At 40.9% G+C, this 13,634-nt stretch overlaps 1 protein-coding gene across 1 annotated transcript in view; it reads left to right on the top strand.

The window, feature by feature from the left end:
• Window positions 1-13,634, top strand: part of ADAMTS19 (ADAM metallopeptidase with thrombospondin type 1 motif 19) — a 279,664-nt gene that overhangs the window by 238,211 nt on the left and 27,819 nt on the right. Inside the window, exons 19-20 of the mRNA XM_073344873.1 lie at window positions 10,389-10,524; window positions 13,423-13,627. Of these exons, the coding sequence (XP_073200974.1) occupies window positions 10,389-10,524; window positions 13,423-13,627 (341 nt within the window). The remainder of the gene's footprint in view (window positions 1-10,388; window positions 10,525-13,422; window positions 13,628-13,634) is intronic.

Genomic DNA, 13,634 nt, shown 5'->3' on the forward strand with positions numbered 1-13,634 from the left:
CAACAGAGGGAAAATTACTTTTTGTAGTGCTAACGAGGCCAATTCAATTAGGATGGATGTGACCCATTCCCAACAATTGACAAGAAGATATGAGTATCAACAGAGGGGAAATTATTTTTTGTAGTGACCCAGCCATTCCCAGTCTTTATCAGGCCTAATTTGATGGTGTCAAGTTTTCAAATTAATTCCAGTTCTGCGGTTTCCCATTGAAGTCTGTTTTTGAAGTTTTTTTGTTGAAGAATGGCCACTTTTAAGTCTGTTATTGTGTGTCCAGGGAGATTGAAGTGTTCTCCGACTGGTTTTTGAATGTTACAATTCTTGATGTCTGATTTGTGTCCATTTATTCTTTTGCATAGAGACTGTCTGGTTTGGCCAATATACATGACAGAAGGTCATAGCTGGCACATGATGGCATATATCACATTGGTAGATGTGCAGGTGAACGAGCCCCTGATGGTGTGACTGATGTGGTTAGGTCCTATGATGGTGTCCCCTGAATAGATATGTGGACAAAGTTGTCAATGGGGTTTGTTGCAGAGATTGGTTCCTGGGTTAGTGTTTCTGTTGTGTAGTTGCCGGTGAGTATTTGCTTCAGGTTAGGGGGCTGTCTGTACGCGAAGACTGGCCTGTCTCCCAAGGTCCGTGAGAGTGAGGGATCATCCTTCAGGATAGGTTGTAAATCTTTGATGATGCGCTGGAGAGGTTTTAGTTGGGGGCTGAAGGTGATGGCTAGTGGCATTCTGTTACTTTCTTTGTTGGGTGTCTCCTGTAGTAGGTGATTTCTAGGTACCCTTCTGGCTCTGTCAATCTGTTTCTTCACTTCCCCAGGTGGGTATTGTAGTTTTAAGAACGCTTGATAGAGATCCTGTGGTTGTTTGTCTCTGTCTGAGGGATTGGAGTAAATGTGGTTGTATCTTAGGGCGTGGCTGTAGACAATGGATCATGTGATGTGGTCTGGATGAAAGCTGGAAATGAAGGTAAGTATAATGGATAGTAGATTTCCAGTATAGGGTGATATTTATGTGACCATTGTTTATTTGCACTGTAGGGTCCAGGAAGTGGATCTCTTGTGTAGACTGGTCCCGGCTGAGGTTGATGGTGGGGTGAAAATTGTTGAAATCCTGGTGGAATTCCTCAAGGGCCTCCTTCCCATGGGTCCATATGATGAAGATGTTGTCAATGTAGTGCAAGTAAAGTTGGGGCCCTAGGGGACGAGAGCTGAGGAATCATAGAATCATAGAATATCAGGGTTGGAAGGGACCCCAGAAGGTCATCTAGTCCAACCCCCTGCTCAAAGCAGGACCAATTCCCAGTTAAATCATCCCAGCCAGGGCTTTGTCAAGCCTGACCTTAAAAACCTCTAAGGAAGGAGATTCTACCACCTCCCTAGGTAACGCATTCCAGTGTTTCACCACCCTCTTAGTGAAAAAGTTTTTCCTAATATCCAATCTAAACCTCCCCCACTGCAACTTGAGACCATTACTCCTCGTTCTGTCATCTGCTACCATTGAGAACAGTCTAGAGCCATCCTCTTTGGAACCCCCTTTCAGGTAGTTGAAAGCAGCTATCAAATCCCCCCTCATTCTTCTCTTCTGCAGGCTAAACAATCCCAGCTCCCTCAGCCTCTCCTCATAACTCATGTGTTCCAGACCCCTAATCATTTTTGTTGCCCTTCGCTGGACTCTCTCCAATTTATCCACATCCTTCTTGAAGTGTGGGGCCCAAAACTGGACACAGTACTCCAGATGAGGCCTCACCAATGTCGAATAGAGGGGAACGATCACGTCCCTCGATCTGCTCGCTATGCCCCTACTTATACATCCCAAAATGCCATTGGCCTTCTTGGCAACAAGGGCACACTGCTGACTCCTATCCAGCTTCTCGTCCACTGTCACCCCTAGGTCCTTTTCCGCAGAACTGCTGCCTAGCCATTCGGTCCCTAGTCTGTAGCTGTGCATTGGGTTCTTCCGTCCTAAGTGCAGGACCCTGCACTTATCCTTATTGAACCTCATCAGATTTCTTTTGGCCCAATCCTCCAATTTGTCTAGGTCCTTCTGTATCCTATCCCTCCCCTCCAGCGTATCTACCACTCCTCCCAGTTTAGTATCATCCGCAAATTTGCTGAGAGTGCAATCCACAACATCCTCCAGATCATTTATGAAGATATTGAACAAAACTGGCCCCAGGACCGACCCTTGGGGAACTCCACTTGATACCGGCTGCCAACTAGATATGGAGCCATTGATCACTACCCGTTGAGCCCGACAATCTAGCCAGCTTTCTACCCACCTTGTAGTGCATTCATCCAGCCCATACTTCCTTAACTTGCTGACAAGAATACTGTGGGAGACCGTGTCAAAAGCTTTGCTAAAGTCAAGAAACAATACATCCACTGCTTTCCCTTCATCCACAGAACCAGTAATCTCATCATAAAAGGCGATTAGATTAGTCAGGCATGACCTTCCCTTGGTGAATCCATGCTGGCTGTTCCTGATCACTTTCCTCTCATGCAAGTGCTTCAGGATTGATTCTTTGAGGACCTGCTCCATGATTTTTCCAGGGACTGAAGTGAGGCTGACTGGCCTGTAGTTCCCAGGATCCTCCTTCTTCCCTTTTTTAAAGATTGGCACTACATTAGCCTTTTTCCAGTCATCCGGGACTTCCCCGGTTCGCCACGAGTTTTCAAAGATAATGGCCAATGGCTCTGCAATCACAGCCGCCAATTCCTTCAGCACTCTCGGATGCAACTCGTCCGGCCCCATGGACTTGTGCACGTCCAGCTTTTCTAAATAGTCCCTAACCACCTCTATCTCCACAGAGGGCTGGCCATCTCTTCCCCATTTTGTGATGCCCAGCGCAGCAGTCTGGGAGCTGACCTTGTTAGTGAAAACAGAGGCAAAAAAAGCATTGAGTACATTAGCTTTTTCCACATCCTCTGTCACTAGGATTCCCTCATTCAGTAAGGGGCCCACACGTTCCTTGGCTTTCTTCTTGTTGCCAACATACCTGAAGAAACCCTTCTTGTTACTCTTGACATCTCTGGCTAGCTGCAGCTCCAGGTGCGATTTGGCCCTCCTGATAACATTCCTACATGCCCGAGCAATATTTTTATACTCTTCCCTGGTCATATGTCCAACCTTCCACTTCTTGTAAGCTTCTTTTTTATGTTTAAGATCCGCTAGGATTTCACCATTAAGCCAAGCTGGTCGCCTGCCATATTTACTATTCTTTCGACTCATTGGGATGGTTTGTCCCTGTAACCTCAACAGGGATTCCTTGAAATACAGCCAGCTCTCCTGGACTCCTTTCCCCTTCAAGTTAGTCCCCCAGGGGATCCTGGCCATCCGTTCCCTGAGGGAGTCGAAGTCTGCTTTCCTGAAGTCCAGGGTCCGTATCCTGCTGCTTACCTTTCTTCCCTGCGTCAGGATCCTGAACTCAACCAACTCATGGTCACTGCCTCCCAGATTCCCATCCACTTTTGCTTCCCCCACTAATTCTACCCGGTTTGTGAGCAGCAGGTCAAGAAAAGCGCCCCCCCCTAGTTGGCTCCTCTAGCACTTGCGCCAGGAAATTGTCCCCTACGCTTTCCAAAAACTTCCTGGATTGTCTATGCACTGCTGTATTGCTCTCCCAGCAGATATCAGGAAAATTAAAGTCACCCATGAGAATCAGGGCATGTGATCTAGTAGCTTCCGTGAGCTGCCGGAAGAAAGCTTCATCCACCTCATCCCCCTGGTCCGGTGGTCTATAGCAGACTCCCACCACTACATCACTCTTGTTGCTCACACTTCTAAACTTAATCCAGAGACACTCAGGTTTTTCTGCAGTTTTGTACCGGAGCTCTGAGCAGTCATACTGCTCCCTTACATACAGTGCTACTCCCCCACCTTTTCTGCCCTGCCTACCATCCATGACAGTACTCCAGTCATGTGAGTTATCCCACCAAGTCTCTGTTATTCCAATCACGTCATAGTTCCTTGACATCACCAGGACCTCCAGTTCTCCCTGCTTGTTTCCAAGGCTTTGTGCATTTCTATATAAGCACTTGAGATAACCTGTTGATCGCCCCTCATTCCCAGTATGAGGCAGGAGCCCTCCCCTCACAGACATTCCTGCCTGTGCTTCCTCCCGGTATCCTGCTTTCCCACTTTTTCCCGCTTTTCCCAACTTAGGAAGCGTTGTTCTAAGTCAGCCATAAAAATGTTGGCATACTCTGGGGCCATGCGGGTACCCATAGCAATGCCGCTGACTTGAAGGTATAAATTGTTCCCAAATCTGAAATAGTTGTGGTGAGGACAAAGTCACAAAGCTCAGCTGCTAGGTCTGCCGTGACATTATCGGGGATACTGTTCCTGATGGCTTGTAGTCCATCTTTGTGTAGAATGTTGGTGTAGAGAGCTTCTACATCCATAGTGGCAAGGATGGTGTTTTCTGGAAGATCACCAATGGATTGTAGTTTCCTCAGGAAGTCTCGAAGATAGCTGGGAGTGCTGGTAGCGTAGGGCCTGAGGAGAGAGTCCACACAACCAGACAATCCTGCTGTCAGGGTGCCAATTCCTGAGATGATGGGGCATTCAGGATTCCCAGGTTTATGGATCTTGGGTAGCAGATAGAATACCTCTGGACGGGGCTCTAGGGGTGTGTCTGTGTATTTGTTCTTGTGCTTCTTCAGGGAGTTTCTTGAGCAGATGGTGAGGTTTCTTTTAGTACCCCTCTGTGGGATCAGAGGGTAGTGACCCATAGAATGTGGTGTCAGAGAGTTGCCTAGCATCCTCTCATTCATACTCTGACCTAGTCATGACTATAGCACCTCCTTTGTCAACCTTTTCGATTATAATGTCAGAGTTGTTTCTGAGGCTGTGGATGGCTTTGTGCTCTGCATGGCTGAAGATATGGGGCAAGTGATGCTGCTTTTCCACAATTTCAGTTCATGCATGTCGGTGGAAGCACTCTATGTAGAAGTCCAGTCTGTTGTTTCGACTGTCAGGAGTCCATACAGAATCCTTCTTCTTGTATGATTGATAGGAAGGTGTCTGTGGGTTAGTGTGCTGTTCAGTGGCGTGGTGGAAATATTCCTTGAGTTGGATACAGCAAAAGTGGGATTCCAGGTCACCGCAGAACTGTATCATGTTCGTAGGGGTGGTGGGGAAGAAGGAGAGGTCCTGAGATTGGACAGACTCTTCTGCCAGGCTAAGAGTATAGCTGGATAGATTAATAATATTGTTGGGTGAGTCAAGGGTACCACTGTTGTGGCCCCTTGTGGCATGTAGGAGTTTAGATAGTTTAGTGCCTTTTTCCCTCTGTAGAGAAGTGTGTGTTTTTGTAAAGTCCAGCCACGAGGAAGTTTGTGTGGAAGGTTGTTTTTTTATAAGAATTTTCAGTTTTGAGAGCCCATTCTTAATCTTCTACTGTTTGCTATATAGGATGTTGAACAGGTGATTCCGCAGTTTCTCTGAGAGTGTGTGGCACAATCTTTCACCATTGTCTGTGTGGTATGTTGATTGTAATGGATTTTTTACTTTCAGTCCTTTTGGTATGATGTCCATCTGTTTTATTTACAAGTTAAAGCAAACTAACATATGCACACAAATGAATTACCATCTAAATCCTAAGAGTGACAGAGTTGTAGTGGTCTGTCTATTCAAAGTGTCTTTCAGGGCAGACCCAGAAGGCAGCCCCTGGGGATCTCTGGCTTCAGTTTAGAGTCTTTGGCCCTTCAGAGTTCAAACAGTCAAAAAGATGCAGTTTTGATTCCTTTCCCCCAGAGTTCAAGATGATGGGACGAGTTCTCCTGCATGTCTCCTTTTAATGGGTTGCGGGGGAGCAGACAACTTTTGTCTTCTGTTGTTCCACAGTTATTTGTGTGGCATCTATGAGTCTTCTTTTGTTGGGCAGGAGATAACACATCCTGTGGCAAAGTAATATTTCACACTTGGTAATGTTTCTCTCCTGACTATGGGGGTTTACAGTTTCAGAGCAAACACTTAACTACTACTTATAACATTATATATATATAATAAGTGAGATTAATGCATGCAGCAACATACAAGCATTTCACAGATTCTAAATACTAACTACATTCTTATAAGACTAATACCTATTTTGAGTAGAACTAAGATACAAGTAACCTGGTCTCCAGCTATGAGCTTGTCAGTCTTAACTACTGCCTGCATACTGGGCAAGAGCTGGCATCTGGGCTGCCAGTGTCACAAAATGAAACAAAAGCTGTATATCAGCAGATAGGAAAACACTGATACAATATTAATAAACTGGGAGATGCATGTTTCTTGTGGTCATAAATATGTGAGTTTAGAAAAGCAAACTACAAATATGGAAGAAAACTTAAAATCCATAAAAATTACTAACTCTTTAGAAGATGAACAATATTATCAATCTGGAAAGTACACCTACTAGATTGGGGCCTATATGCAAGTTAGATTGGCAAATGCCTATGTTCCCTGGTTCATACATTGCACTGGGGCTTAGGCAGGAGATAGGCACCCAGATGCCTACTCAGAGGCAGAAACACAAGCTCTAAGGGAGCTTTTGACTGAAAAAACTTAGTCACAGAGTGAGTTTAGGTGCCTACAGGATTCAGTTGCAGTTTTGAGAATCACAGTGGTGCCTAAAATTGGGACATGGTGCCTAAATCCAGAATTATGTGCTTAAGTTTAGGGTTTAGGCACCTAACTACCCTTGTAAATCTAGGTCTTAGGATTCTAAGTTCCACTGACTTTCAAGACCATATCTAGTCTTAGACCAGATTTCATACCTAGGTCTTAGGCCATATCTATACTACAAAATTATGTCGACCTAATTTACATCAGCATACATCCACCGCAGCTATTAAATAGCTTGTGTGTATGCACACTTGCCTCTTTGTTTCAGTGGTGTGAGTACTCACTAGGAACTCTTGTATCAATTGTAACATCAACGTGGGACATTCTGGGATGGCTCCTGAAAGTCAGTAACAATTGATATAAGCAGTGCAGCGTCTGCACTGAGACTGCGTCAACCTAAGTAAATCGACCGTGACTCTACACCACTCGGGGAGGTGGTGTTACTAAATCAGCCTAGAGAGGCACTTATGTCAGTGGGAGCCAAAATTAAGTGAAGACACTTCCACAGCTAGATCAACACAAGGCAGCTTACATTAACCCAGATCAGGCCTTAAATACTTCTGAAAATTTTACCCCTTGTCATCTTATGTCTGTAAACTGAGGGGTACACAAATGGCATAATAATAATGATAGTGTGATAATTACACGATACTGGAAAAATCTCACTACACTCATATTCACATCAATAGGCATTGCTATCTGTGTTTCTAATTATAGTCACTTGATTACTACTACCTTTTTCTTATGCCTGTTCTTCTCTCCTGTTGCAGGATAGGTGTGCTGCATAATATATGCTATGCTTTTTTATTCTCATTCACTATCCTGTTTACTTTATCATTCTCAAGCTCTTGCAGAATTGAAAACATAGGTGACATTTGCACTGCTATATATTCTGAGTGGCCCTTTCTCTGTGTTTCTTGTTTGCTCACAAAGACACACAGAACCCCAGAAGATAGAGTAAAAATATACTAGGTCTTCTATTAGCTCCTAAGACATCCATTATCAAAGTATTTAATCATCAGCCACATAGTCCATCTCCTTGACCATCCACTTCCCTGGGTTGACTTTTCACAATACGATCACTCTATATCTGACTTATCAGTCCTCATCCTCAAAGGAAACCTGCATAATGCTTTCAAAATATAAGCCTGGAAGCTTAAATTCATTACTGTGCTAGATACTAAAAATCATAGACGGAAAAGAGACACTGGATTTATGGCTTATTACAACAGTCTTAACCCTCTAACCTCCTCTTTTTGTCCTATGACTGCAGAGATGTTGTCGGGCCACTCTATCTTAAATGGTCCCTTACAATATGTGCTAACTACTTATGATAAATAATCCTTTCCATCTTGCATTTTGCTGTTACACTAGGAATACCTTTCCCAGACCTGAAGAGTTCTGTGTGACTCAAAAGCTTGTCTCTCTCACCAACAGAAGTATTGTCAGAAAGCTATTTTTGATATACAGTCCAAATTTCCCCTTTTTAAAATTTAATCTTATAACTCCTAATTATACCACCATGGACCAACAAAAGTAATTAATCTCCAACCATCATGTATATCTTCTTTAAATATTCATTGACTCCTCTTATGTCTATCCCCTGCTCACCCACTCCTTTACTTGTTGCTTAGCAAGTCTCCCGAGGTTGCACTGTCTTGGTATTCTGCATTTCATACTACTCTCCTGACATGGTCACTTCTAATCCTGAAAATTGCTGTGCTTCTCCTATTGACTCAAATAGTAGAAGCTGGAAACATACCACTTATTCATCATAATAGTTGAAAGAACTCACTGTCCCAGCTATTTTGACTCTGTGAACAATCCTTAATTCTCTACAGACGAGTTTCCATGGATATGTATGTTTGCGGTTTGGTAAGAGAACTCTCCTCTGTACGCATTCTGTACTTGCTACAAGCAGCATCTCCTTTTCTAAGCAGTGCCACTCCTTGGATTCATTTTAGAATATTAACACTTTTAATGACTTCCTGCTGTATTTTTTATTGTAATTCCAGTACTTGCATTTATCATGAACTCTCATAAGTATACCATTTCTAGTGTTTCTCATTTTCTGAGAAAAGCTCAAATGTAACATTAATCCTAGTAATTTATTCTACATGACAACTTAGATAAACATTTAGCAAAGTGTTTCATTATGTCTGTTTATCATCCTTTTCTGCTGTAACTGGCATAAGCTTGTGATGTTATTTAAATTAGTTTAGGTAACCTAAAATTCCTCTTTTTGAGATATTTTAATGCAAATGCTCAAAATTACAGCTCAGGATTATTTATTTTTGACAAAAGAAACATTCATTGTAACTGTCCTATTGATTGTCTGTTCTTATGTACAGAAATAACATAATTTAAAGTGTTACAGACTGCATGATGTGGAAAGATTTGAGTTTAAACTGTTATTGTCAACATCTGATTAATCAGAAATAACAGTTTACTAACACATATTTATTTAAATAATGTTTAAAATGAATAATAAAAAGGAAGTATCAAAGAAGCTGTAAGGTTTTGTGCATATATATTTAGATATGTAATTTGTGTGTAATCAACTATTTGGCAAAACAAGTTTGGTGTATGGGTGAATGCCTGTATGCCTGCATATTTGGACACATACATACACAAACCTGTAAAATAGTTAAGGCAATCACATGCAAATGTTATTTATTTATATGTGTGTGTATGCATGTAAATATACACACGTGGACATACACAGAAAAATGTAAATCAGTTAAGGTAGCCACACACAAATTATACATAAAAATACGTACACACATCCTTTACTTCTGCATCCACAGGCACATTCCTTATCACTATCATACACCACAGTCTTAACTCTGCCTTCCTCCTGCTCACACCCTTTTACCAAATTATCAAATTACTAGTTTAAATCAGCAAACTTCAGATTAGATGTACTTCACCATTGGAACAGATTAACAAGGGATACAATAAATTCTCCACTGTCTGGTGTCTTTAATTCCAGTCTGGATAGCTTTCTAAAAGATATGTTCTTCTTTGATGGCAAGTTGTTGGGCTAGAATCAGGAATGAGTGGGTGAAATTCTGTTGCCTTTGTTATGCAGGTCATGCTAGACCATCACAATAGTTCTCACCAGCCTTAAAATCAATTAATGTACCTGCTCCCTACACTATTAGTGTGGAGTTTGGTGTGCTTGTTTAGTGTGTTGGAAGGAGGAAGTAGGAAGTCTGGCATCACATGGGTGCAGAGATAAGGTTGTGGAGCACAGTAGTTGTGGTATTGGTAAAGGTTTGTGTCTGGGTAGAGAAGAATGTGTGCTTTGGTGTGATTTTTACAAATGTATTTATAATTAACATGTATTTTTTCTGTGGAATTATAAATCACAACTTCTTTTATAGCCAACCAGATCCCTCCACCTTTAATTATTCCTGGTATCATTGGTTTCCATAATTGCCATTATAAAATGTAGAAATGGCATACTTCATTTTTCTAAGCCAGTGGATGAATACAGCTTATGTTTTTTTTCATAAAATATTTACTTTTTTAATCAATGGTTTGTAAATTTTCACATGTGAAACTAAAACTTGTATAATGTACATATGTATAGAAAACTATATCTGAGAATAACTTGCTGTATTTTATTTCACATCTTTCATACCAATTACACATAAAGATGGTAGTTTTATCAGATAAAGTTACCTGCGACTCAACATAGATTTTTTTTAAAGAAAGCTGGACATTTCCCATTTTTCCATGTATCTTTGCTTTATGTTTTATTAGGAGAAAGAAAGACAACAGTATCTTGCACAAAGATTATGAATAAGAATATCAGTACTGTGGACAATAAGAAATGCAAATATTTAACAAAGCCTGAGCCACAGGTCCGAAAGTGCAATGAACAACCGTGCCAGACAAGGTGATAGTGATTCAATTACATTAAACTGTAATTAATGTTAAGTGGTGGAAATCACGGGAATCGATTTAAGCATATGCTTAAAGTTAAACATGTGCTTAAGAACTTTGTTGAATTGGGATCATAATCCTTAACAGCACACACTAAACACTTGTTACACTAGAAAGTAAATACTTCAAATTTTCTATTTTTCTTTACTGATCTTCCCAATTCCTTTGAAGCACGAACATCACCAGTGTCTATGGATCTATATTCTGTGTGCAAGGGGTAGAAAAGGCACAATTAGCCTTTTTTTTAAATTTCATCCACAGAAAAGGGGCTGATCTCAGCTGTAGTTCCTGCACTCTGAGCACAGAGACTGCTCCCTGATAGTGCTCCAGTTGGCTAAGTTGTTGGGGGAAAGGCAGATTCATGGCCTTCCCTTTTCACCAGTCAGCAGAGTTGACTGGACACACAGGGAATGTAGCTGGGCACCTTAATGGGGTGTAATAGCTGGCTCATTTCCTGTGCATGATGGGGATTTTCTGTGGGAAATGTGGAGTTCTGCATCCTCTGCTCCTGGTGACTGCAGTAAGCATTCTGTCTGTAACGCTGCTTTTGTTAAACTTCAGAGAGTACCAGCTTTTCTCTGAGTTGTTGATGCCATACGGTTAAGGAGAATCTCTGGACTTTAATACAGTAAGCATGCAAGTTAGAGTGGTTGCTATGTTTCAGAGAAGGGAAATTCAAATATAAAGGTATCAGATGGTATTTTTCATGATCATCATCATACTCAATCCCTGTTACCAGACTTATGTGATCATGAGAAATGAAGACTGTGTTAAGTACCATAGTCCTCTCACAGGCAAAATTCCTATTTGCATCAATATGCATGTGTGTGTCAGATTGGCAAGACTGGGATCAAAATTATATGGATAGAAGGGTGAATAGTTTTTTTTAAATAAGGCAAAGGAGAGAAGAAAACAAATTAAATTACTAGTAAAATATTTTAAAGAAACATGCATAAAAATATTGAAAAAACATCAGTTTCCTTAGAAAGTCTTTAACAGAAAAAGTCTGTAAAGTAAAAAACATAATATATTTTAAGGTCAGAAAGAACCACTATGATCATCTCCTCTGATCTCCTGCATAACATAGGCTGAAGAACTTCACCTTTATAGAGTGATCATTTTTATTGTCCCAATAGTGAGGGATAGAAATGGGAGAAATCTGCTCCTTTTCTGAGATCCTATCAATGATAATTATTTTTAAATGTGTTGCACTGTTTTTACACATAGCAGAGGTATCACATAATTTAAATAGCATATAAAGCCATAATCATAAAGCTGCTAATAAGAAGTGCCACTTGGAACAATCTAGAAGGTATCTCATAGACCTGAATTCAAAGTAGTCAAACATTTTGTATTTTAAAAAAATTACAAAACAAACATTATTTCACTGATGGGGGAATTTCACTCCTGTGGGTTTAGGAATTTTCTAAACATTAACTGGCATTATTAGTTATTTGTTACCGACACCTGCCATTTTTTAGATGTCTATTTATATGTCTCTCGTAACAAGCTGTAATATGGACATTGAGCCTTTGAGCCTAATCATAAAGAAAAATAAATTAAAATATTTATATGTGATGTTTGCTCAGAGTGAGCATGACAGAAATCTGGAATGTCCACTGTAAACTTCAATTTTCTAAATACTGTCAGTTAAGATGCCTGGGATGCACCTGTAGTCTGCACCAAAGGGCAGAACCCTCTGGAAAGCTTTGACTTTTGAGGGATGCACAGAGATCATCCGGAGCTCTGGAAGATTCTGGAAAGGTTACTTACTAGCAACTGACAGGTTTCAGAGTAGCAGCCGTGTTAGTCTGTATTCACAAAAAGAAAAGGAGTACTTGTGGCATCTTAGAGACTAACCAATTTATTTGAGCATAAGCTTTCGTGAGCTACAGCTCACTTCATCGGATACATTCAGTGGAAAATACAGTGAGGAGATTTATATACACACAGAACATGAAAAATGGGTGTTATCATACACACACACACACACCCAGCTCTCCTGCTGGTAATAGCTCATCTTAAGTGATCACTCTCCTTACAGTGTGTATGATAACACCCATTTTTTCATGTTCTGTGTGTATATACATCTCCTCACTGTATTTTCCATTGAATGCATCTGATGAAGTGAGCTGTAGCTCACGAAAGCTTATGCTCAAATAAATTGGTTAGTCTTTAAGGTGCCACTAGTACTCCTTTTCTTTTTACGAGCAACTATAGGTCTCCAAATGTATTGGCTCTCCAGATCCACACTGACCCTTTCTTATTCCGCTGTACTTCAGAAATATAAATGGTGTGTCTGGAGTTAGAGATGAACTCATAAGTGAAGGGACTTTTATACCCTTGGGACCAGAATAGTGAGTCTGAGGCACAAGTGTGCACACCCCTAACCGTTCACTGCTTTCAAAGAGTTCCATGGTTTGTGTGGCAGGGCATATGATTCACATAGTGTGTATCTGCAAGGGGAAATATTCAGAGAACAACAGTTACTGGTAAGTAACCTTCTGCTTTTAAAACTTTACATTTGGATACATTTCTAATTAGAATGATAAGAAAGGAGAAGGGGAAAGCTTATGTTATATAAAGGATTGAATAATTAGGTATAATTGATGGAATTGGAAAGAAAAATTTAATCTAAATGTTAGAATACATTTCTTAAATGTGTGATGAGTTGAGTTAAATTCATCTCCTTCTCAATGTGATGGTCATAGCTAGAGTTATTTAAAAATGGACAAAGCACTCAAAATATACGTTAGAGAACAATCCTGTTGACAGGAAAAGAGACAAGATAACCTTATCGGTCTTTTCCATCCCTGATTTCTATTATTCTATTATTTTTGTTTCTTTGTAGATGGATGATGACCGAATGGACTCCTTGTTCAAGGACATGTGGAAAAGGAACCCAGAATAGACAAGTTGCCTGTACTCAGCAGCTCAGAAATGGAACCTTGATTAGAGCTAGGGAAAGAGATTGTCTTGGGCCAAAACCTGCTTCTGCACAGCGCTGTGAAGGCCAGGATTGTATGACTGTGTGGGAAGCTGGAGTGTGGTCTGAGGTGCAGT

The sequence above is a fragment of the Lepidochelys kempii genome, chromosome 5, assembly GCF_965140265.1.
Source record: "Lepidochelys kempii isolate rLepKem1 chromosome 5, rLepKem1.hap2, whole genome shotgun sequence".
Taxonomy (NCBI): domain Eukaryota; kingdom Metazoa; phylum Chordata; order Testudines; family Cheloniidae; genus Lepidochelys; species Lepidochelys kempii.